This window comes from Thermothielavioides terrestris, chromosome 2 (assembly GCF_000226115.1).
Source record: "Thermothielavioides terrestris NRRL 8126 chromosome 2, complete sequence".
Taxonomy (NCBI): Eukaryota; Fungi; Ascomycota; class Sordariomycetes; order Sordariales; family Chaetomiaceae; genus Thermothielavioides; species Thermothielavioides terrestris.
The window spans coordinates 8625468-8649375 of record NC_016458.1 but is presented as its reverse complement, the minus strand read 5'-3'; the positions used below and the strand labels follow the sequence as shown (position 1 = coordinate 8649375).

At 60.8% G+C, this 23908-nt stretch overlaps 8 protein-coding genes across 8 annotated transcripts; 4 read left to right on the top strand and 4 right to left on the bottom strand.

Annotated features, from left to right (window-relative positions):
- Positions 1–98: 98 nt before the first annotated feature.
- Positions 99–1740, top strand: THITE_118353 (glycoside hydrolase family 5 protein; the record flags this gene model as incomplete). Its single annotated transcript, XM_003653467.1, has 9 exons — positions 99–198; positions 252–291; positions 353–415; positions 474–655; positions 773–900; positions 964–1070; positions 1142–1242; positions 1325–1508; positions 1593–1740. The coding sequence occupies 9 exons, from the start codon at positions 99–101 to the stop codon at positions 1738–1740; spliced, it is 1053 nt and encodes a 350-aa protein (XP_003653515.1).
- A 104-nt stretch (positions 1741–1844) lies between these two features.
- THITE_2075941 (uncharacterized protein) lies at positions 1845–3396 on the bottom strand (the record flags this gene model as incomplete). Its single annotated transcript, XM_003653466.1, has 5 exons — positions 1845–2223; positions 2297–2508; positions 2631–2947; positions 3033–3271; positions 3344–3396. The coding sequence occupies 5 exons, from the start codon at positions 3394–3396 to the stop codon at positions 2055–2057; spliced, it is 990 nt and encodes a 329-aa protein (XP_003653514.1). The 3' UTR covers positions 1845–2054.
- Positions 3397–4917: 1521 nt separating this feature from the next.
- Positions 4918–7812, top strand: THITE_2144602 (uncharacterized protein; the record flags this gene model as incomplete). Its single annotated transcript, XM_003653465.1, has 4 exons — positions 4918–5102; positions 5265–7292; positions 7413–7693; positions 7727–7812. The coding sequence occupies 4 exons, from the start codon at positions 4918–4920 to the stop codon at positions 7810–7812; spliced, it is 2580 nt and encodes an 859-aa protein (XP_003653513.1).
- Positions 7813–8642: 830 nt separating this feature from the next.
- THITE_2043828 (uncharacterized protein) lies at positions 8643–12045 on the bottom strand (the record flags this gene model as incomplete). Its single annotated transcript, XM_003653464.1, has 4 exons — positions 8643–10350; positions 10395–11142; positions 11240–11771; positions 11857–12045. 4 exons carry the CDS (start codon positions 12043–12045, stop codon positions 8643–8645), a joined length of 3177 nt encoding a protein of 1058 aa, XP_003653512.1.
- A 1328-nt stretch (positions 12046–13373) lies between these two features.
- On the top strand, positions 13374–15799 carry THITE_2115999 (uncharacterized protein). The gene is made up of 6 exons (XM_003653463.1): positions 13374–13558; positions 13622–13641; positions 13732–13835; positions 13910–14134; positions 14196–14801; positions 14869–15799. Exons 1-6 carry the CDS (start codon positions 13489–13491, stop codon positions 15701–15703), a joined length of 1860 nt encoding a protein of 619 aa, XP_003653511.1. The 5' UTR covers positions 13374–13488; the 3' UTR covers positions 15704–15799.
- A 1022-nt stretch (positions 15800–16821) lies between these two features.
- On the top strand, positions 16822–19082 carry THITE_2115997 (uncharacterized protein). The gene is made up of 3 exons (XM_003653462.1): positions 16822–17908; positions 17964–18569; positions 18700–19082. Exons 1-3 carry the CDS (start codon positions 17038–17040, stop codon positions 19047–19049), a joined length of 1827 nt encoding a protein of 608 aa, XP_003653510.1. The 5' UTR covers positions 16822–17037; the 3' UTR covers positions 19050–19082.
- Positions 19083–19631: 549 nt separating this feature from the next.
- THITE_2044737 (uncharacterized protein) lies at positions 19632–20621 on the bottom strand (the record flags this gene model as incomplete). The annotated part of the gene is made up of 1 exon (XM_003653461.1): positions 19632–20621. The coding sequence occupies one exon, from the start codon at positions 20619–20621 to the stop codon at positions 19632–19634; it is 990 nt and encodes a 329-aa protein (XP_003653509.1).
- A 1454-nt stretch (positions 20622–22075) lies between these two features.
- On the bottom strand, positions 22076–23714 carry THITE_118360 (glycoside hydrolase family 7 protein; the record flags this gene model as incomplete). Its single annotated transcript, XM_003653460.1, has 2 exons — positions 22076–23247; positions 23306–23714. The coding sequence occupies 2 exons, from the start codon at positions 23712–23714 to the stop codon at positions 22076–22078; spliced, it is 1581 nt and encodes a 526-aa protein (XP_003653508.1).
- Between the last annotated feature and the right edge of the window lie 194 nt (positions 23715–23908).

Genomic DNA, 23908 nt, shown 5'->3' with positions numbered 1-23908 from the left:
GCCCCCGTCTTCGAGGGCCGCTGAACTCAGGAGTTGTGTGCTTCTTCCAGTCACCGCGCTCCAGCAACAGTTTGTGACCCCTATTCAACTTCCTCACAATGCAGCACAGCCTACTTCCCCTCCTCGCCGTTGCCGGTGGCGCCGCGGCCTTCCCGGCAAAGCCGCAGGCTCGGGCGGCAGCAGCGGGTGTCCAGTTCGGTACGAGCATCGAAACCGGAGATGCCAGTCCTGGGGTGCTAACAAGGACACAGCGGGCGTCAACATCGCCGGATTCGACTTTGGGTGCTCCACGTACGTTGTTAGCTGGCAGTTTTGCTTTCCCCTTGGCCAGCGCTGACGCTCACGGCCGCAGTACGGGTGCCTGTGATCTGACCAAGGTCGTGCCGCCTTTGTCGAGCCTCGGCGGTCCTGATGGGTGCGTGGTCTCTGAGCGTGAAACCCCAAATTTCCAACTCAATCTCACCTCCTCTCAGAGCCGGCCAGATGCAGCACTTCACCCAGGACGATGGCCTGAATATCTTCCGCCTGCCGGTGGGCTGGCAGTACCTGGTGAACAACAACCTCGGCGGCACCCTGGACTCGGGGAACTTCGGGCGCTACGATCAGCTGGTCCAGGCTTGCTTGGCCACGGGCGCATACTGCATGCTCGACGTGAGTTGGCAGGCTGCTAATAGCACCATCACTAATTGCTAACTCCATCACAGATTCACAACTGTAAGCCCGGACCCGGCCGGTCTCTGTCCAGGACACTCAATGACTAACACGGCCGAAGATGCGCGCTGGAACGGGCAGATCATTGGACAGGGCGGTCCGCAAAATGACCAGTTCACTAGTCTGTGGACGCAGCTCGCGACGAAATATGCGAACCAGACCAAGGTCATCTTTGGCGTTATGAACGAGGTCAGCCAGCCTATTGATTCGTGACTGCAGACGCAAATTCAACCGCTGACAGCCAAACTGCAGCCCCACGACGTCCCCGACATCGGCACGTGGGCGGACACGGTCCAGGCGGTCGTCACCGCAATCCGGGCTGTTGCCAAGACCCAGATGATCGCCCTGCCTGGCAATGAGTGCGTGTGGTTCCATCTGACTGATGAAGTCGTTGTTTGAGCGACTCCGGAAGCTGACCACTGGGCAACAGCTGGACATCGGCGCAGGCGATGCCGACCAAGTCGGGCCCGGCCCTGCTCAAGGTCAAGAACCCGGATGGAACGACCGACGGGCTCATCATCGACGTGCACAGTAAGCTCAGCCATCGGTCCACCTGCCTCTAGATTCCAGCAGAATTTCGCGGCCATAGAGCTGATCTATCGTTGCGTGCCAGAATATCTCGACTCGGACAACTCGGGAACACACACCGAGTGCGTGACGGACAACGTCAGCGACACCTTCCAGCCCCTGGCCACGTGGCTCAAGACCAACAACCGCACGGCCATCCTCAGCGAGACGGGCGGCGGCAACACCGACTCGTGCAAGAAGTACTTCTGCCAGCAGCTGGATTTTCTGAAGTGAGTTTTCTTTTCTTTTTTACTCTCCTTGTTGTTGTTGCTGTTGTTATTGTTGCTGACAGCTTTGCTTGCGCAACACCACAGCCAAAACTCGGACGTCTTCCTCGGCTACATCGGCTGGGCGGCCGGCTCCTTCGACCCAACCACGTACGAGCTCAGCGAGGTGCCGACCAAGAACGGCAACACCTGGACCGACAGCGCGCTGGTGCAGGCCTGCCTCAAGAGGACATAAGCGGTGGTATCATTAGCTAGCTGTTGAATAGATGGTGTGGAATAGTAGCTCTGAGTTCTACCTACCATTCGATGTTCTCAGCATGAACTGAGTTGCTGTAATTTCTTGTCAGTCGTTGTGGCAGCGAACGTCAAGTAGTGCAACTACACCGACTGATCGAAGACACTCTGTCACATTCGGGCGAGAACAGATCTAACCGGAACAACAGTCAGAAATAACAAGGAACGATCCAGCGCCAGAGAGGACAACCCGCGAACCAGCCAACTCCACGCCTCCCGAACCGATGTCCTCGGAAAACAACTCCGTCCATAGGCTTAGTGGTGGTCATAGATGGTGAGCTCATGAGTCTCGTCCTTCTTCTCCTTGTGCTTCAAGCACCTCCAGATGCAGAAGTAGACAGGGATCAGGATGACCACGACGCCGAGGGCGAGCGCGGCATAGGCCAAGCACAGCGCCAGCTTCTCCTCGGACAATTTCATGCCGCTGATCACGTCTCTCGTCAGTTCAAAGCTCACCTCGCCGTCGTTTCCTCCAGGGAACGAGCAGACAAACTTACAGCCCAACGTTGACCAGCAGAAGCACCCAGATCAGCCGGCTGACCCACCGGTGGACGGCCGCCAGCAGCCGGGTGCCCTCGGGCGGCTGCTGGCCGCGCCTCTTGGCCGCGCGGGTTATCCAGGACAGGGCGAAGCCCCAGAGGAACATGACGGCCATGGCGACGACGGTCAGCAGGCCGATGACCTGGTGCGGGGTGCGGTACTGCTGCGTCTGGGCAGAGGGAGGGACACGCATGTCAGCTCACCGCTGCTATGGACTGACTCATGCCCGGAAGAGGTGGTGGGGGGGGGGGGGGGGGGGGGGGAATATCAAGAAAGGAGATAATTACGCACCAAAACATGCTCGCGACTAACCAACACGCCAGGGACCATAGCCCCAATGACAAACGCGAAGTACAGCGAGGCAGACACGCCGTGCACGCACGGCCAGCGACGGCCGAGCGCGCCGGCGACAAGCGAGTCGAGCGGGGCCAGCGCCAGCGCGACGACGGCGTACAGGATGCCGTGCGCCCACGCGGCGGGGTCGCCGTCCGAGTGCAGGTCGTCGCGCGCCAGCGTCGTGCTGGCCGCCGGCGACGACACGTTGCCCGCCGCGTCGAGCGCGATGCCGCCCGGCCCCACGGCCTTGCTTAGGTCCAGCGTTGTTTGGCCTGGGTTAGTTAGTTAGGTATGGCGTTTTTTTGGGGGGAGGGAACGGATGGATGGATGGATGGATGGATGGATGGCGGCACGAACCGTAGGCGGCGTGGCGTCGGATGCGGGCGTCGAGGTCGTCCGAGTTGAGGTCCAGGCTGGGGCCGACGGCGAACATGATCGGCGCGGCGGCGGACGTTTGGATGGAAGGGAGGCCGCTCCCCAACGCGCGGCAGCGCTTGCAGGTGGCGTTGACGATCATGTCTGAGTTGCTGTTGATGGTGGTGCCGTCGTTGACGGCGATGTGCACGTCTGGCGTCCAGACGGGTTCGGTGTTGCCCCTGAGTGAGGCAGCGTCAGAAGACTGGCATTCAAGTCCACGGTTGACCAAAACGGAGGGGCCGACTGCTTACGTGCTCAGTCGCGGGCTCACTGTGACAGACTTGCCGTCGGCAGAAGAGTACATGACCACCATGAGGGAATTGGCCATGGACGAGCCGAAGCCGAAGGCGGTGTACTGGTACCAGTTTGGCGTCGAGACGTAGAAGTTGATGTCGTCCGAGTCGGGAGGCAGGTTGATGGCGATAACAGTGTCAGTATCGGGGACCAGGAGCGTCGATACGGCCGTCTGAGCCCAGGCGAGATGCAGCTGAGCGGTGATGCCTTTCCAGTCCGTGTTAGGCAGGCCGTTTTCTGTCCAGAATGGCTGGGCGACTCACAAAGGACCAGCCACTGCAACCATGACGGGGCCAAAGCTCGCTTGCGCGACCACATTTTGACGATAAATGTGAAATATCGCCTCACAGAGATACCCGGGTCACCAAACGTGAAGGCGGGAATACGGATACTCAACCCGGGAGGCAACAACTAGAGCTCCATCGATGGTCGCGGACGCGATGCCCATCTTTCAAAATGCCAAGAGGGCCCAGGGGCCCAGAGGAAATACATAGCATTCCGTGCTTCGCGAGCGTGCGCCTGCTGTGTTGCTGGGTCGATCTGGTTGGTGATGTGATGGCGCGGGGACGGGCATGTCGAGGCTGCAGCGGCCAACGACAATTGGTCTTGGAAGCGCCCAATCTGTTGCGCGGGCCAATCGCCTCCCACACCATCATGCTTCGGCAGACAAAAATAATTCGAGCGCATGCTGTTGGGCCGTCCCTGCATGCAGGGAGGTAACTCACGGCAGTCCAGACACAACGGAATACAGACCTCGCTATTGGACTCTCGATGGACCGGGACAAGCCTTATTCCGTGGTGTTGACCAACCATGTCCTTGTAGATTTCGATTCCTGCATCAGTCGGCAGGTGAGCGGCAGGGGTCTCGTCACGGCCTAACTGGCTCCCCCGGCCCGAGCCGAGACCATCACAACATCAGGGGTTAGGGTTGCCCTCCGCCAAATTGCGGTTGCCTGCGTGGCTGCGGGTTGCCTGGCCTCTCCTTACCTTCCAGCTTCTGAACTTACCCTTTCGTCGCTGCGTTCACCACCTGCCGTCCGATCCCGCCGGTCACGATGCCTACTTGGATGGCAAAGAACCTGCGCTTCCGCGCATGCTTTGCATCATGCCAGTTCAACATAGCGCCGGGCTTTCCTCGGTGGACGGCGCCTCGAGATTCCATCCCATGTCCACCGCGTGGCACGTGATGTTGCTGCTGGATGCCCGCCGCGAGACCAAGCGAACTTTCGCGTCGTACTCGCCGTACTCGTGCTGCTGGTTGCGGACGGGCGAAGCTGGTGGTTGACACAGTTGGGGGCGCAAAAACGACGCCCATTTTTTTAGTGCACGAGTTGCGGGCCTTGCGGGCCTTTGTTTTCATTCAGCACTCTCTCGAGTCGTGCCTCCGGAGTCTCGGCCGGTCGATCCTCGGCGCGCAGAAATCAGCGCCGCGCCCAATTGCCCTCTCTCCATTCTCCCACTGCTGCGCCACGCCGCGCCGACCCGCCCAATCGCGCCATATCTCGGCCGAACACGAATCGGCGACCGAACGATGCCCAGCAAGAAGAAGACCGAGCCCGGCGACGGCGCCGAGCATGCGAACGGTCGCTCTCCCTCTCTGGCGACGCCATCCTTGCCGCCACCGCAAGCCCAGGCCGCTGCGAAGAAGCCGGCAGGCGCAAAAGTCGCCCCCCCACCACCGCCCTCGCAACCAGTGCTTGTGATCTCCAGGAATAAGTGCGCTTCCTTCCCGGCAACCCCAGCACAAAACAACGTTGTCTTGCCAATGGCCTTGCATCTTCCCGCTGACAAGCGTCGGTGCTGCTACATGCCCCCCTCTCCCTCTCTCTCTTTTGCCCCGAACGTAACGGCTTCGACTGACCCGCAACCGTCCCGTAGGCATTGGAGGTACATCTCGTCTTTCCACGGACCATGGCTCCAACTGCCTCCCGAGATCCTCGAGACGATCGCGAATGCGAACTACAACACCCCGCGGCCGCGCCCTATCGACCCGGCCGTCTTCTTTGACCTGGTCAAGATCCGACGGCTCGTCGACGATGCCACCAACCTGGCTGTTCGCGCAGCGAGCGGCGTGGCCTCGATCGCCCAGAGGGGTTTTCCGGGAGCCTCCCCCCATGTGGCCGCGTTAGGTTTCGGCTTTGGGCACCGCCCGCCGCCCGAAGCGAAGCTCAGCCCGGAGCGGAAATTTCGGATGAGGGAACAGGCGACGCAGAAGCTGATGCGAGCCTACCGGCTGGACGAGATTGCTTGCAGCGTCGCTACCATGCAAAGCGCCTCCTCCTTGGAGGAAGTGGCGTCCCTGGTGCTCCAGCGCAACCCTTCGGATCCGGACGCCAGGTATGTGCACTTCTTCCACGAGAAGATACCAAGCCGGCAGCTGGCCGAATGTACCAGCTTGGCTCCCCTGAACGAGATCATTGCCGGCAAGCCATCCGACCCGGAGCCTCTGCGAACTCGTGCTACGGTGCGAGTTTTCAAGGGGGACTATCAGGGTGCTGTGGACGACCTGACCCTGGCGCTAAAACTTCATCGCTTGTACCGACCCTCTCACGTGGCTCTGAAGCGGCCGCAGCAGGAGGACAAGACGCCCCAGCCTGGGACTACCCGGAAGCAGGACGACGTCATATTGAAAGAGGAAGACCAACCCGGCAGCCTGGAGATGCAGCTCCTCTTCCAGAGGGCGGGCATTTACTTGGCCGTCGCCTGCGATCATGTTGCCGCTGCACTTTCCGATTCTCCAATGGCTCGGGACTCGGTTGCAGCCAACGGAAATCCCGACCATGGACATCAGGACGGGCCGGTCGCCGAAGAGCAGCCCAAGCCGGAGTTATCGCCCGCGGAAAAAGAAGCGCAGAGGAGAAGGGCAGATGCGAGGAAGCTCGTCAGGCACAACGCGAAGCGGGCGCTGCGCGACTACACAGCTTATCTGTCCCACTTCGAGTACTCCCCCGACTTACCCATCGAAATTGCCGAGGACTTCACTCGCAGGGTGAATTTGGCCATGAACGGCTCCAGGGCGCCGCGCTCTCACAGCTATGCGTCGGGCCCCCGCTCGCCGGTGGCCTGCGAGGGCGAGGGCACGAGCGCATCTCACCGCATATATGCGCTTTCCGACTTGTTTACATCTTCACCGCCGTCTGGGCTTCCGCCTTATCCCAGCACGGATGTGGTGCTTGCCTCGAGAGCGCCACCCTCGCCTCCTGGTGGTCATGTGCAGACAACCACCGAAACCGTAACATGCCATCCGCTCCTGACCGATGCGCTTCATGCCCTCCTTCTTTGTCACTGCCTCATCCAGACGTCGGCAAAGGAGCTGCGCCGCCATGCCTACATGGTAGCCCGCCTCGCCCGCCTCGCCGACGGCTATCCGGTGTTTCAGTCTAGTAGATGTCCCGCACGAGGCGACTGGATTGAGGTTCTGCGAGCGGGCAACAATTGGATTCAGCTGGCGGGCTCGTGGGAGGACCTCTGTGCGCCCGCACCGCTCCCCCTTTTCCTGTCTACCGGAAACGGCGCAACACCCGTCCCGGTGTCGCACCCGGCCTCGAAACAGCACAAGGCACTCACCGCTCCAGGGAGCGAAAGCGCCCCCACCAGCTCCGACGACCTCACCGCTTCTAGCACGGTTGCCACCGAAACCGAGCAGCAGCGCAAGGACCGCATCAACCACCAGGCCGTCCTCGACGCCCTCGGCGACGACCGCGTCAACGACGAAACCTCCCTCCGCCTGGCCATCCGCGCCCGCCAGCTGCGCGCCGAGCACGACTACCGCATCAACAACGCCGCCGCCGCGCTCGAAGCGAAATTCGAAGCGAAATTCGCCCGCGGCGCCGCCTCGTCGGGGAAGAAAACCCCTGCCAACGACCAGCCCGCCCCAACCACAGCGGCCGCGACGACAGCCACACCGTCCCCGGCCGCCGCCGTCCCCAACAGCAACAGCAACGGCACCGCCAAGCCTTCTCCCCCTTCCGCCGCAGCGAACCTGCCCGCGGCACCAGGGACCGAGCCGACGCAGCACCAAACCAGCGGGCCCCGCCGCCCCGCCGCCGCCCCGTCCGCCTGGGCCTGGGACGACGTGCGTGACTACCCCATCGCGTCGGACCGCGCCGCCGCTATCGCCCGCTGGGTGCTGGAGGCGCCACCGCCGAGCGCCGGCGGTGGCGGTGGCGGTGGGGATGGCGATGGTGATGCCCCGCGGAGGCGGCGGAAGAAGCCTGCTCAGAAAACTGCTGCTGCTGGCGCTGCTGGTGCTGCTGCTGCTGCTGCTGGTGGTGGTGCAGGTAGCGGTGTAGGCAGTGGTGGTCTTGGTGATGTTGAGGGTGTTGCGAGTAATGGTGCAGTTACGCTGGCGGTGGGGAGTGGTGAGGTTGCGACGGGGGGTCGAGGTGACGATGAGGGGTTGGAGGAGGGTGAGGCGTCCGTCTAAGAGGGGATGGGGGCAAGGGAGGGGACGAAGCCTGGCATCTGAATGGGCGGCGGGGGGTGTGGGATGTGCGATATGAGTGAGGTTCTGTATGTAGGAGTATACAGGTGGTCAACGCAGGTATGTAAGGTTCCGTATGCAAGGGAGATATGTATGGGCGGCCAACGCAGATATGTGCACTTGAGATGTTTAGGCTGGTTTTGTTGGCATTGCCGTTGCCCTGTGCTGCGGGCTTCATAATGAAGCCTTCCGAGACAGCCACAGCCGTTGCGTAGTAATGCTGAACTCTGCGGGAACCGCAATAACACGGATTGCATGCTTGTGCATCGTGTAGAATACTAAGTCGGGGTATCTCTGAAGGCGGTGGCGCAGGGTATTATTCGAGTCAACCTCAAAATGATCTTCATCCAGCTTTCCAGCGTCTGATCAGCTCAATGCGCACATCGGTAAATACCTAGGTATCTAAACCAAACAAACTCACAAAAACGTCCGGGGGAATATCGGTGGTTGGGGAATCGTGTAAATCCAAAAACGAAAATGACACAGCCGTGGCATCCAGAACCTGACCGGACTCAATACCAGTACCAGTACCGCCAACCCCAGTCCCAACCTAACCTAACCTGCGTCCGTTGACGCACCCGACCACAAACCCAAGCCAACCTCAAGCGTTCCGACCCTCTTCGTCCAGATACCCCCCCCCCCCCCCCCCCCTTCTCTTTTCTTTATTCTTTTTTCTTAGAAAAAAAAAAAAAAAAATCAGCATCGGTGTCCCAGCGCGAGCACCCAATTCCCACCCAACCTTCCAAGCATAACAGCATCGACGCGTTGCAAGGTCAACCCCAATTCACACCCCCAGGCCCGGCGCTGACCCCGGGCCCGACCCCGACCCCGGCCCCGGCACCACCGTGCCCCGGCGCGTCCGGCGCCGCTCCCCACCCCACCCCGCCCCCCATATTCAAATAGCTGTCGATATCATTCATGCCCTCGGCCTCGAGCACGTCCATCAGCTCCAGCTGCTGCTCCTGGCTCAGGCTGCCGTGCCGGCCGTTCAGGAACGACGCGTAATACTCGCCGCCCGGGGGGGCCAGCCCCGTGGGAAACCATGGATCGGGTTGCGGTGGTGGTTGGTGTTGCTGCTGTTGCTGCTGCTGCGGGTGTTGCTGCTGTTGATGTTGCTGCGGGCCGGGGCCCCAGGAAAAGTCCCAGTCTGCGGCGGCGTTTCCGTACGGTCTGGGTACCACGCCGCCGGCGACCTGGGTATACGGGGCAGCGGGGGCGGTGGCGGCGAAGGGAGCTTGCGGGCCTTCCCAGAAGGAGGTGGGCCCGCCAGCGACCGCGTTTGAGAAGGCGTGAGGCGGGACGAATGGAGGGAGCGGATTGTACCAGTCGGTTGACGCGCTGGACGGCGCTGGGGGCCGCTGCTGAGGGCTTGGTTGCCGTGGGGTGATGAAGGTCGGTGGTGGGACTGGTTGTCGGGGAGGCGGCCCGGGCTGCTGCTGCTGGTGCTGCGGCTTGAATTGGGGAGTGAAAAACAACTCCTCGGCCTCCCGCTTTACCTGGATGACTGGCACCGGGATGTGTTGGGGAGGCGGAGCCGGGCCGGCCGCATGCAGAGTGGGTGTTGGGATCGGAGTGGCAGCTTGCCCTGCCCCCGGAGCCAGTCCCGGTGACTGACTGACATTGTTCGGATGGATCGCTGGCGGAACCATTGACTCCGGTGGCGTGGGCAGTGCCCTGACTGCGGGTGCTGGTGTGGTTGTCGGCTCTTGCTTGGGTGTCGCTGAGAGAGTCGGCGAAGAGCTCTCGGTTCTCTCAGAGTCAGGGGCTCCGGTCGAAGGGGTAGTGTCGGGGGCGAGATGCGACAACCTGCGGCCGTTTGCGTCTGTTGATGGACTCATGAAAATAGAGTTGGAGCGGAAGGTGGGCTGGTGCGGAAAAGGGGGCGGCCCGTGGTCGAATGCATATTGAGCGGCCAAAGGGTCGGAGGCCGCGTCAAAAGGATAGCCGAACGGGGATGAGTTGAATAACGGCGTGGCCAACTGCGGCTGCGTCTGGCTGACGGGTGTGTGCTTCGAGGCTTCTGATTCGGGTGATATTGAGCCGGCGAGCGATACAGGTGTGCCGAGCTGGCTGCTCGAGGAGGGTGACGGTGTTTCCTCCCCTACATCATAGCTTTGCAAACAGGCGTTGGCGAGTGATGTGTACAGTTGCACTGCAGATGAAGAGCCGGGCCAGCGATCTGAGAATACCTTGATCGCCTCGAGAGCGGTCGCCGCAAGGTCTTGGACCTCGTCTCGGGGGTGTTCAGCCCGGACTTCGGGGTATGAGATGGACCAAAGAAGCGCATTCAACGAGGCGTAGATGATCAATAAGGCCTCCAAGTTGATGTCTGCGATCCCTTGCTCGATTTGTTGAGATGTAGAGTCGATGATGGATCGTGACGCCTCAAAACATTTCACGGCTGCGTGGCTGGTCGGCCGCGGCACTTGCGGGGACGGCCGGTAGAGAGCGAAGATCATGTTGTAGTAGTGCGCAGCAAGCCTGGCCTCCGAGTTAGCAAGGAGTTTCACGACACAGTCCACAACAGGCCGTCATACCAAGGCTTGCACCACGCAGGCTGTTCCGGGCAGCTGTCGAGCCAGCCCCTGAGCTTCTGTTCCATCTCAGTGAACCACGGATGCGTTTCATGGACAGGCTCTGGCCGTTTCTTCTCGTACAGAACGCGACGTATCTCTGCCTGCAGAAGCCGCATCTTGCAGAAGTGGATGGCGACTAGCTTCCGCTCGCAAGGCCGACCGTGGCGGATGCCCTCGGGCGTGATGTCGGCGTCCGGAACCGCTTCGAAGAATTTGACGCTCATGAAATCGTCGCTCTTGGCAAACCCATTCGGTCGACCCATGTTGTAAGCAAGGCTGAACTCCTGCGCGGTGACGATCCAGCTCAGCCGCCTCCTCATGTCTAGCGTCAGCGGGTCAGAGACGCCCAGGCTGATTGTTCTCTCGTCGCCGAGACCCATCTGTTGGCATATCCTCGTCGCGAGACCGGCCAGGTAGTAGTTGGCGGTTCTTGTCGGCGTGCTGAGCGCATATTGCCCGATCAGGACCAGGCACTGCAGCGTTTTCAGATCTTGAGGACGGACAACGTCCTCGAAACGCCGCATCGCGTTGAGATAGTAGCTGTCCGGGAGGCCGGCGTACTTTCCCACCTTCTGCAGGCTGATTGCGACGACCATGTTCACAACAAAGTGCCTGTACGGATCCTTGTCGCCGGCAAACACGGCCTTCACATCTTCCTCCAACGTCTTCTCATGTAAGACCGGCGTGATGACTTGGACTAATTCTTGGCGGTTAGCACACGCCCAAGTACCCCAACCTTTCCCCGCCACCAAAATGCTCCCAGAGAGCAAAGGGAACAAAAAAAAAAATCGTACCTCTGTCATTGAAAGCCCGAACCAGTCCATCGACGATCTCCCTACTTGGTAAGGAAGACGCCGGGATGACACTATGAGCTGGGTAACTCCTTTTCCTGCCCGACGGCCCGCTTATGCTGCCTCCCATGACCACGCTCTGCATGCGGTCTCTCCGCTCTGCTCGCCTCGCAAGCACGGCGGGGATGACGTTGGCTATCCGGTGCGACTCAGCCAACTTCTTGGCTTTCTCCATGAGCAGTCGTATCATGGCGGTGCCACTGCTCGGGCCGAGATAGCGGGGCAGCTCGTCCGTCTCATCGAGGCGGACGATGCCGCCGGGGAAGACCATGTCGTCATGGTCGTGCGGGTATTCGCCCTCCTGCTCTGTGAACTGGGCAAGCTCGGCCTCCAGTTCGCGCACCTTCTTCTGGAGCGTAACGATGTAGGTGCGGTTGATCCACCGGCCCTTGGTGCTGTCGTAGTACTCGCACGTCGAACGTGATCGCTCGCAGGCGAGGCATCGCGGCAGGGTGGGGTCGCACCTCGACTTCTTCTACATGGCAGTACGAGGGTCAGAGAAATTGGGCTGGGGCAGGGACGGGCGACAGTATAAACCGAAGGCGGAGGAGGCAGGTTACCTCGTGGCACCGGTAACACGCGGTCAGAGTATGGGCAACGCGGCGCGGCGCATCGTGCGCTTCATTTTCCGGCTTGTCCCATGGATAGGGCCCCGGGGCGGGGGGTCTGCCCAGGAAGAGGTGCTGCTGGGATGGCCGCTGGAATGCTGCGCCGAGGGATTGGTTTCGGAAGACGGCGGCCGGGTCCATCGATGATGACGCTGCTGGGTGCCCTCCTGCCTGGGAGCGCTGAGGCTCCAAGACAAGCGCGCAAGCGCTTTGAGGGCTCAAGGCACGGGGTTCCGAGCAGGCAATCCGAATCGGCGCAGTTTCGCAGCTCTCTCGTGATTCCCCGTGTCTAGGGACTTGCGGGGACCGTGGGCGCGCAGATGGATTGCGAGGCCATGTGGAAAGTCAACAGCGCAGATCGGCGTGACGTCTGCATCGAGCTGTTGTGGTTGCAACGAGACACGGCCTACACAGGACCGTATTCCGCACACGGACAGCACTTGGGTTCGGCTCGAAGGTGGCTACCACAGGCCAGCCGCACCTACTGAGGGGAGCCGCATCCGCTGGCCTTGATTCGCTGAACCTCAGAGGTGGGGCCCTGGAGGGCCGCCTGCTGTTGGTCAAGCTAACACTGGGAAGATGCACGATTGTATCGGTACCTTACCTCCGTCCTGGTGCGTATGCAGGACTGAGGTACCTTAGCATGGAAACACCTCCTCTGAAATGCGGGCAGGGTATTCTGCCCATGCTTCAATGTTTAACTCCAATGTATGGCAACAAGTTTCCCAGGCCTGGGCTCCAGCCTTCCATTTCCCGTGAAGGTTTTGTCGTAGGTACCGCCAAATGTCTCGCACGCACACAGCCGTTAAACTTTAGGTACACAGGCAGTGACGACCTGACCTCGACATCCCGCTAGTGTATGCGGGGCTCGGCTTTCGTGAACCCTGGCGGCCCGGGGGGTGCAGGGGCCCGCAGCATCCCGCGAAGGAAACCCCACATAACCTCATTGCCCTAGCCAGGGCGGGCACTGAGCGGGGTTCCTTTCACTGCTTTCGGCCCCACCAACAGTGGAGACAAGTTGCCAAGACCCCTGCGCTTGCAAGTCATCTTGGGACGGTGCGAACGCCTGGTCTTCAAGAGGGACAATGGACACCTTCCATTCCAGATCCATTACAGATACGTCCACTGAACATGGTCAGCATCCAATCCTATCGAATACCAGCCAGCAGCTACAGCAGCAGTACAGAAGCCAGCTGGGCCGCGCTTAAGCACTCCCGACCCCAGGCACCTCGCTTCACTGTCAGACGCAGCGCACCCCGGGCCGGGCTGGTCTGACATCCTGCCTGTTCGTCTGAAGCTCTGCGCTTCTTGTGAAAGAATAAGTTGCCCATTGACCTTGCGCACTCCTGTCATCTTGTCGCGCTCGTCCTCGGTTTGGAAGGCCGTCAGCACAAGTCAGCTTCTCGCGCTGCTCGTGTCCTTCTCCCAAGGCGGGGTTTCTCACGAACCCACCAACCCTAAGCACAATCCCTGGACTTCGAACATCCAAGCGCTCCAGACTCAACACTCCCGGCACTCCCTTCATCCACGACCCCTTTTTACGCGCGCGCAGCCTGGGCTCCTCCTGGCGAAGCCCAGGTCAACATGCATCGATCAAGCTTGGCAGACACTCCTCTTCTAAAAATCTCCCGGTCGGTGTCTGCATGCGCGAAATGTAAATTACAATTACTGCTTTGGCATCTGTCTGTCGACCCTGGCTGACTCGTCCTCCCCTCAGGCCGTAAGGGAAAAATCAAAGTAGGTGCCGAGGCTGAACTCCAAACCCTCCACCCCTGTTGCGTTCATCTGGCCCTCTTGGACGGATACCCGTGGCTGACAACACGCCAGTGCGATGCCAAGCTGCCGGCCTGTACAGCTTGCGAAAGAGCCGGCTGCGAGAAGGAGTGCACCGCAGCCAATAATGACCAGTTTGCACGCGGCAAGGAAAGGAGGTGCGTGTCGACTGTCCCTCGACATCTCAACTGCACGGGGGAGTAGCTAAGAGCTAACTTGCTTGATATTCAAGTTATGTCGCAGCGTTGGAGCTGAGGATAGAAAAGCTGGAGCGGAGACTCTCGTATGCTCGCTCCATGAATGCGTCCGTGGCGTTGCACGGCCCGGACGAGCCTCCCGCTGGCGACCCGAGTCGCAAAGATTCCCTGGCCCTCATCCGCGCCGCCATCCACCGGAAAGCCGCCCGGACGCAAGAGAATGCCGACATCAATACGCTGGTGTCGGACTTTGGCTATCTGTGCGTGAGCCCTCGTGTCGGTGGGAGGGCTCTGAAGTCCATCTGCTAAACTCCCTCTCAGGGCTGTTAATACCACCACCCGGGACTTTGAGCCATCCGAGTCGAACATGACCTTTGCCCGCATTGTTTTGGCGGCTTCGACAAATGACCCGGTTCCAGAGGCCAGGACCACCAACCTCCCCGCAGAACCGACTGCCAGGGCCCTTGTTCAGTTCTACGAGTCCAACATCCTACCCCTTTACCCTGCGTTTTCTGGAACTTCGCTGCACGCTCTAGTCAGCGACGTCTATCAGGAACATCCGCGGCCCATCAGGAGCTCCGAATACTGGCTGTTCTGGATGGTTCTTGCCATCGGATCCGCCGCGCAGAGCAGGAGTCGCCGCGACGAGCACTACCTGAACGCTGTCGAATTCGTTGCTCGGGCGCTGCCCCATGCCGACAGGGCGCTAAAGCCGGGTTACGTGACCCAGGTCCAGTCTCTGCTGCTCCTTACCCAGTACGCGATGCTCGACCCTGCTCACTTTGACAGCTGGCATCCCATTGGCTTTGCCTGCCGTGCCGTGGTCGACCAGGGCCTGCACCAAGATCCGCCACACGGCCAGCAGATGGATCCGGACTCGCTGGATGCGCGTCGCAGAGCTTTTTACTGCGTATACGCTCTGGACAGGTAGGAACCGGAGCCCCGCTCCCATGTCCTCCACAAGCGAAGCAGACCTGACATTGCCGCTTCGCAGGGCAATAAGCATGGCTCACGCCCGTGGCTTCTCCTTCTACGACGATGCCATCTCCGTGGTGCTTCCTTCTCCATTTCAGGCCAGCACTCCCTTCTCCGGCGCAGGCCCCGTTGCCAAGCCGACGGCCGATGCATCCGTCTGTCTATTCAGGCTCCGCCAGTTGCAGTCCGCTTGGTATCAAACGCTCTACCAAGGCAATCCAACCGAACCTCTGCCCGACGCCGCCTCGTTCATCTGGCAAAAATACTTCGAGATGTGGGAGTGGTCCGAAAGGCTTCCGGCCAGCCTGCCGGCTGCCATTCGGAAGATGCTCGACTTGGAGCTCCGCTACAGCTACGTTTTTTGCATCGCTTCCAGCGCCCGACGCGCCCAAGTGCCTGCGTACGGGCGATTCCTAATCTTCGAACACGTCATCGCATACATCGACGGGATATACGACGTTGCAAACCTGGCAGTTAACGCAGCCTTTTATACCTACCACGATGCTCTGAGAGTCTTCTTCATGGGTTCTCAGTTTTCCGCGGTGCTGCGGGATGCACGCGACCTGCTCCTGACGGGCGCGCCAATTCCGCCACCCCTCTCGTCGCCGGGGACAGTACAGCCTCCTCCGCCTCCAGTAAACCGGGGCACGGGCGACAACTTGGACCGCAGCCTTCGATGCCTGGAGAGGGTCAAGCTCACCCTGAAACTGTACGGCGAGAGGTGGGATGATGCGCTCTCTCTGATGGAGAGCTTCGAGGCGACGTCCGCTGATGTGTGGAACGATCTCACGACGAGGCAAGCTACAAGAATGGCAGTCCCAACTGAACAGTGGCAACCGCTGCCGGTGGCGTAGCCTGTCCTTTGGCTCGGTTCCGTCCCAACCGAGCACGTTCACCGCCGCCTGTCCAGAGACCAGGGGAAAACCAGCACAGCCACCACTGCGGTCATTGAGGTTGCGGTGGGGTAGAGATGGGCGTTGTGCAGGTGTTGCAGCAAACAGCGCCAGGTACGACGGAACGTTCCCGACGCGCAAGACCTTTGAGACATGGAGCCTCCGGGATCCCGCTTTTTGGGTTCCCTGTTCGTTCTCTCCCCAGAGACGCAGATGACTTCAGGAACCTTGAGTAGTGGCGGATCGTGTGTTCAGAGCTTGTCGTTCTTCAGCTTAATGTTTTGTTTATGTCTGCTTGGTTGCTTGTGTGTTACTTGCTGCATGGGAACCTGGGCTTTGACCCGGTTGAATGGTAGGCGGGTTGGGTCGCTCGCGTGGGGGGCCATATATTTCGGGTTTGTCCCCAGATATCGGATGTCGACGCATGCTGGAGAGAAGACGACCTGGCGTAAGTTGTCCTCTGCTGAACAGGGTTTGCCATCCCACCGTGGCACATCCTATCGTGGCAGGAATCTGACGTGTTTGGCGGCTGATTCTGTTCGCCACCAGAACGAACTTCTAGGTGGTGCCAGGCCGGCGCCGAAAGCAAGTGCTTCAGATGGCTGCACCCGGTCGTTTGCTACAGCGGACAGCCTCGTCATCGCCAATGCAGACGCACGCTTCGCGGCCAGCCGGGCCTGCCAAGCAGGTTACAGCGGAGGTCAGCATGCTCGCCACGCTTGAAGGGCATTCGGATAAGGCATTCGGATAAAGTCCTGCCGATGCGCGTGGGCGGACGTATTCCGCTTCGGTTCGCAATGGCCGCGATTGGCTCTACACTAGTGGCACCATCTTTGTGGAATGTGCAGTATCGTGCAGGCTGATGTGACAGATTTAGGAGATACTTCGGGGTATATCCAGTGCTCGGGTGTCCGACCTGCTGCTTCGGTCCCGGGGACCGGGGGGGCCGAGAACAGGGAGGATGCCGAAAACGGCAGCGGCACATGAAGGTCAGCATTCGGGGCACGGGTACTGACCGGTGCGTTGGGACATCTGTCTCTGCAACCAACGAGCTGAAGAGGCTCAATTTAGGAAATGGATGGGACTGGCGAATACATAAAGAACCCGGCTCTCGCCTAACCATGTCGGAGACACCACGCCCGCACTTGACACCGGCCGTTTACATATCGCCAGAGAGCAGCCGGGTATTATTGCTACCCGGGCCCAAGGACAAACCTGGCTTCCTGCGCCTTACATTGGTGGCCATTCCCTGACCTCGGCTTTCCCTATCAGAGGAGCTGCTGCGCATCTGCACCATGGCTGCGCCTTTCACAAACTGTTTCGGCAGCCAGGATCGCTCCATTGGGCCTGACCCTTGCTCAAACCTGGACGCTGTCGACACGCTCAAGAAAATCCAGGGGATCATCAACAGTTACCTCGCCAGCGCCTCGGCAGACGGGAGGAGCGCGATCCCGACCCCTCAGCTCAGTCCCGTTCCAAAGTTCAGGGAGGATGGCAAAGGCAAACTGAATCCTGAGGACCTGGCTGGAGGTCTGGCTGAGGCGGTGCGGGAAGACGCAGATCGGACGGGAAGATGGGCGGCCAGAGACAGCATCACGTCGGAGAAGATGGTGGTAGCTAGCTCCCCACAGCTGAGTATAAACGCCACCCAGACCACGGATAGCAGACATCACAGTCCACAGGCCCATCTCGCCATGTCGACGAACAGAAACAGTGGTGCGGAGGCCAGCGACAAAGGAACCGACACGGAACTCACTGGCAGCAAGATGGAGCCGGACGGGCCAGCGGATCAAGTTCCGAAGGGCAGCAGCAGCAGCAATCCCGGTAGCGCCCATGGGAGCGAGGCCAAACCGACGTCTCCCCTCAACACAGGGCTCGGCCTGGACCGTATCCGCCGCCTGGTCGACGAAGTCAGCCTCAAGATTTCGCAGGCCACAAGCGAGGACGCCGCTCGCGTCGTAGCAGCCACGGGCGCCGCCGAGATAGCCGATGCAGTGCGTCCACCCGGCGACACTATCCTGGGCTGGTTCGCCAATATGTCTGTCATCTCAGCCGTGCGCCTCTTTCTGTGCTGGGGCGCGTTCGACTTGATTCCCGCGGGGAGCGAGGCCAGTATCACCTATGCTGACCTCGCACGGCGAATCAACGCCGACGAAGGACTCGTTGGTCAGTACTCAGCTCCGTCCCTCTTCATTGTCATGCCCAGCTAACTCTGGACAAGTCCGGGTGGCGAGCATGCTCACTTCATCCCACGTGCTCGTTCATCACCCGCCTTCCGAAACACAGCCAGTCCCATCTCTCTCGCACACCCCCGTCTCCCTCATGCTCCTCTCGGGCCAGCCCATGTCCGCCATGTTTTCCGTCATGTACAAGCACATCAACGCCGTCTCTACCATCCTACCTTCCTACTTCGACACCTACGGCCGCACGGAGCCTGTCGGCCCGGCTCACATCCCCACGAGTTACTTGGCCGGGCACCCGGAGGAGGATTACTTCTCGCTGCTCAAAAAAGACGAAGCGGCCATGAAGAACTTCAACCTCGCCATGCGCATCACCAGCAGGCGCGTGCCCGTGACGGGCATGTACGACATGAGCAACGTCCTGCGGGCGGCCAGCGAAGGGCGGGAGACGGTGTGGGTGGACGTCGGCGGCGGGGATGGACACACCGTCAAGGAGTTCCTGCGCGCGTACCCCGGGTTGAAGGCCGAGCAGTGTGTGGTGCAGGACCTGGAGGAGGTTGTTGCCGCCGCCCAGCAGCAGGATGAGGAAGAGCTGCGGGGCGTGCGGTGGGTGGCGCTGGACTTTCTGAAGGAGGCGCCCGTCCAGGGTAAGTAGGCAAACCTTGCCCTCAGGGGTCACGCCCAGCCAATCCCCCACCCAACACCCCCTTTCCTCAACACCCGACGACGGACACACCCAAACTACTTCCCCCATGACTAACTAACCCAACCCCGCAGGCGCACTGGTCTACTACCTCCGCCACATCCTGCGCGACTACTCGGACCCGGTGGCGGTGCGCATCCTCGCCAACGTCGCGCGCGCGCTCACCGACCCGGCCGCCCGCGTGCTCGTCTCGGAGCAGCTCAACCCGGACTGGGCCCGCGCGCCGCGCCCGCCGCCGCTGTACGCCGCCTTCAAGGACTTCTCGATGCTCTCCATCGGCGGCAAGGAGCGCTCGCTGCCGCAGTTCGCCGCCGTCGCCGACGCCGCGGGGCTCGCGGTCTCGGCCGTCTTCCGCGACGACGCGACGCCCCATGCTGTTGTCGAGCTCGCGCTCAAGGGGGTTGTGGAGGGCGCTGAATGCTGAGGGTCGGAGGGCGTCTGCGGATCGGGCCGCTTCCGCGGTTTGTGAGTGAGATGGGCTTCGGTAGCTTAGGCTCCTCTGGCGTGGGTGGCAATTTGCTCGGGATAATGGATGGATGATCTACGGTGCTTTTTTCTTTTCGGCGTTGATCTGAGAGCGGACGGGGTGAGTAGCTGTGTGCTGGCGTCGTTGAGTGCTGGTAGCAGTAAGTTAGGTTGGGGCGCTGGGACTGAGGTGTTCGGCGGTGTTGCCCGCATTTTTTGGCTATCCAATCTCTTACCAACCGCACATATTGATGGATTGTGTTTGGCTCACTGACTCATGTTTTCAGGCGAGGGGCCGGCTCTTCCAGAGCCGTTGACGGCTTGTGAAAGTTGAGTTACGAGACGGCGGGGGGAGGTGTATCACCCGACTCTCACCAGACTGTTATCAACTGTTTGTGCGAGCTTCCTGAGTACCACGCCCCAAGAGAGACCACCCGTAGATCTTGCCCACCGGGCATCAACCCGGCCGGTACCCGCGAGCTCACCCGACTTCCACTCCCCTCGTCTTTTCCTCTGCTTGCGCAGTGGACCGTCAGCCCGCCTACCCCTGCATGGCCTCCTGATACACACTTGCATCGACAAATGTCTCCAAGTCAGCCCTGGAGAATGCCTGCCGTCCCTCGGTCTTGGAAAGGTACTGGTCCTCATTCGCCAGATAATCCACCAGGTCCGGCCCCAGACTCCCCGGGCCCCATTTGTGGACACTCCAGACCTTCTGCAGCACGGGCACATTGACAGAGACCATCTGCGCCACCGTCGAATACACCTTGTCCGGCTGGTTCGCAAAGACGGCGTACGTCTGGTTCAGCGCGCGCACGAACTGCACGATGCGCTTGCGCGCACCGGCGTCCCGCAGCTTGTCGGCGGTCGAGTACAGCGAGTAGACCTCGCGGTAGACGGACGCGTTCTGGAAGACGACCGCGTTGGCCGGGCCGAGCGCCTCGATGCCCAGCTCGACGGCCGTCTCCCAGATGCCGAACGCGTCCACCTGCCCGCCCTGCAGCAGCTGCGGCAGCGTGCCGGCGCCGCACGGCGCCCGCATGCACACCCCGCCGCTGACCACGCGGTAGTCGGCCTGCGCCAGCCCCGCGCTCGCCAGCAGCTGGTGCACAAACACCTCCGCCGACGTGCCCGGCATCGTGCCCACCCGCTTGCCGCGCAGGTCGGCCAGCGCGCGCACGCCCGCCGCCCGGTTGGCCACCAGCCGGTAGCCGACCTCGACGACGATGCCGATCAGCCGGAGGTTCCTGTTGCGCGCGTAGCTGATCAGCCCCTGCGTCTCGGCGTTGGCCGCCAGGTCGACCGTCTTGTCGCTCAGGTTCGGCACGCCGCCGTTGACGAGCGTGGCCGTGTCGCCGTCGCTACCGGCGCCACCGCCGCTGCTGCCGCCGGCGGTATTGTAGAAGTTCTGGATCACGTAGGCGATCGGCGTGTGCTCGATCCACATCTGGTTGCAGGCGATCCGCAGGCTCTGCGCCTGCTGCGCGCTGCAGCACAGGACCGTCAATCTGAAGAGGGTCAAGGGACGCATCGTGGGCGGTCGAGTCTCGAAGTGTCCGATAAGCGGTCAGGAGGAGGAGAAGACGGGACCTGAGTTCTCGCCATACCTAGCTGGCCTTTGTGGTCCGCCATGAGCGTGCCGTATGGAATCTAGCCCCTAATAAGGGTGACTTGTGCGACACTGGGCCATATGATTGGAATCTGGGGACCGGCACAAGCCAATATCGAGTGGACGAGAGCATATTGCATCGCGCCTTAATTATCCGCCCTCTGTGACTTGCCGCGACTTTTGCCAGGAACAGCTGTGGTGTTCCTCATCCCCTCACTATACTCACTTTCGTGCAATATACCGGCACCCTCGGCAGTGTTGTGATACGCGCAGCTGGACAGCGGCTAGCCTGTTGGAAGAGAGCTCGTAACGGAGAGACCTAGCAAGAGTTTTCCATCCTAGATTACATTCTGGGTTGGTCGGCACCTGGTACAGTTCAGACTCCTTCTTGCAGGTCTGATGGCTGGCTGAAGGATTCTCGTTATGATCGACGGCACCCTCTTCCGTTCAGCAGTCGTGACCCGAAAAGACAGGGACAGCTTGAAGGAGGGGGGTTATGATGATGCTCACTCATTTTGAGTTTGCCTTTCCACCTACCTCCTCTTTCCCGATCTTAACCCTCTCCCAGACTTCGTGCTCCGCCGCTTCGAAGAGTTCGCATATTAGCCCCAAAATTCTTTGCACCAGATATTTACTCCTTATGGTCCCTCCTGCTGTCTCCCTCGCCTCTTTCTCGGACCGTCGTGGTGGATTTGTGAGCATGCGGCGCGTTGTCCACGCTACAAACTCAATCGAACCAACCAGCTAATGTGCCTGTTTTGGATGTCAAGATGTGTGTAGAATGGATATTTCTGTCTCATTCTCGAAGACTCGACACCATAGATTTGACGTTGGAGCCATTCAATGTCCGCTAGCTTACATGCTTCGGCAGATCCTCTTCTGTCTCAGGCCGTCTGTCACGATTAGCCGGCTTTCCGCCCGCGACCGGAGGGTCATATCTCATACCTCGAGTGAGCTAGACAAAGGCGACAAAGCATCTGCAAGTTTGTACCGGCCTAAACAGAGCCTGCCATTTACAGCCGGTCTATCGGCAGCCATATTAGACGACTATATGCATCTCCTCGGTTTGTCTGCTATCCTCTCCGTTGGCAACAACGGCGTATCAGTCACGCTCACAGAGCGAAAGACAGGCGGGCGGACACGGCAAGCAGGCTTCCAGACCAAAAGGAATGCATCAATTTATATACGGCGAAGTTGAACAGAAAGGGGAACAAGAACACCCCCATCATGCATCGGGAAAACTATGTACAGTAGTCAAAAAGGGCTGCCGATCCATGCATACCACCGGCTCATTTATTACCTGCCCACTCCCTCTAAAAAAGCTGCCCAAGCGCTCTCCACATTTGTCATCGTCATCAGGGGAAAAGCGCGGCGCTTTAGAGGCACTGGTAGTACCAGTCGTTCAGCTTCTGGCAGGTGTAGGGCGAGGCGCAGACGGTCGGGCCGGTCCAGCCGATGCCGCCGCACTGGCCCCAGTGGGCAGCCGTGCCACCGCCGGTCGGGCCGGAGCTGGCCGAGGAGGTGGTGGAGGTGGCGGGTCTGGTGGTGGTGGTGGTGGAGCTGGAGCCGCCGCCGGGGTTGCTGCCGCCGCCGGGCAGGCCGGAGACGGTGGAGCCGATGGGGCCGAAGCGGATGTTGGAGTAGATGACCTTGGAGTTGGGCGCCTGGGACTCGACGTCGGCGGGGACGCCCGAGGTGGTGGGGCAGGTACCGCGGGCGGCGCCCGGCTTGCCGGCCGCGTCGGTCGGGTAGGTCGAGTCGAGCCAGAGCATGTTGACGGCGTGGTCGTCCCAGAGGGACATGACGAGGACCATGGGCTGGGCAAGAGCCTTGCCCATCTGGGCCAGGCCGCCCTTTTGGTCGAAGACGTTGGTGTCGCCGAAAGCGGTCTTCTGAGCATCGCAGAAGGCCTGGGTGATGGAGTTGCCCGAGACGCCCGCGATGTTGGAGTTCGAGTTGGGAATGACGACGCCGTTCTGGACGTAGAAGCGCTTGATCTCGGACAGGTTGCCAGACGAGTCCGTCAGGAACTGGGTCACCACCGTGAACTTCTTGCTGGTGTCGACGGTCATGCCCTTGCCGTAGAAGGTCGTGTTGCCCATGCGGTACGAGTTGAAGTCGCATCCGTCAGGGTCGCACTCGCCGGCGTAGCGGTCAGTGCTGTAGGTACCACCGCAGTCGTCGCCCTCGCAGCGCGTCTGGCCGATGGTAGTGCAAGGATGGGGCGTGTAGGCCGCCGAGATGCTGTTGGCCTCCCAGACATCCATCTCGGAGCAGCAGCTGCCGTAGTTGCCCAAGCCGGCGTTCTTGTCGTTGGACGACGGGGTCCAGCCAACGTTGTTAGCCTCGCCGTTGATGAACTTGAGGTCGCGGGGGCACTGCGAGTCGCAGTAGCCGGTGCCGTACTTGGCGCCAGCCTTGTTGCCCGAGTACTTGGAAAGACCACCGTCCTCGTCCATGGAGACGAAGTAGAGGGCGCCGTTCAGACCGCAGCCGAGGCCTGAGACGTCCACGTCGAAGGTGAACTCGTTGCCGAGCAGAGTGAACACTGGGGGCTGGTCAGCACCTCGCAGGGCCGGCTACCTGGACTCGAACCGGTCACTTACTCTGGTACTTGGTGTCCGAGGCCATCAGGTAGGTACGCGAGCCAATGTTGGTCGAGTAGGGGCCCTGAGTGACGAACTGGAGGCTGAGGGCGTTGCCGCTGGTGGTGATGCCATAGGTGCCCGAGTAGTCGGCGCCATCGAGGCAGCAGGCGGCGGCGCACGAAGCACCGTCGGTGCAGATGGACGTGTCCCACTCATTGCCCGTGTAGCAGTTGGTCGAGCTCGAGACCTGGTGAGTCCACCGCCAGTTGGCATCGATGGTGACGGAGCCCGAGACGCTGGTGCAGCTGCCGCCGGACGTGCACTTGGACCACGACAGGGTGGGGTGGTTCTCAGCCGTGAGTGTGCAGGCCTGCTGGGCCGCGGCGGACGCCACAAGGGCGGCGAGGGTCGCGAACTTGGCGTGCATGGTGAGAGGAGGTGCAAGGAGGGGCTTGTCCTGGGGCAGAGAGTTGCGTGATGGACGACGAGGGTTGCGAGATCCGGTCGTGCTGTTGGACTCAGGGGATCTCGAGTTAAATAGACGAGTGTCGAGGCGCCTGGATCCACGACGGCTCGCCGGGCTTGCTGTTCACCCAGAACGCTGTCTCCACGGCTAGCCTG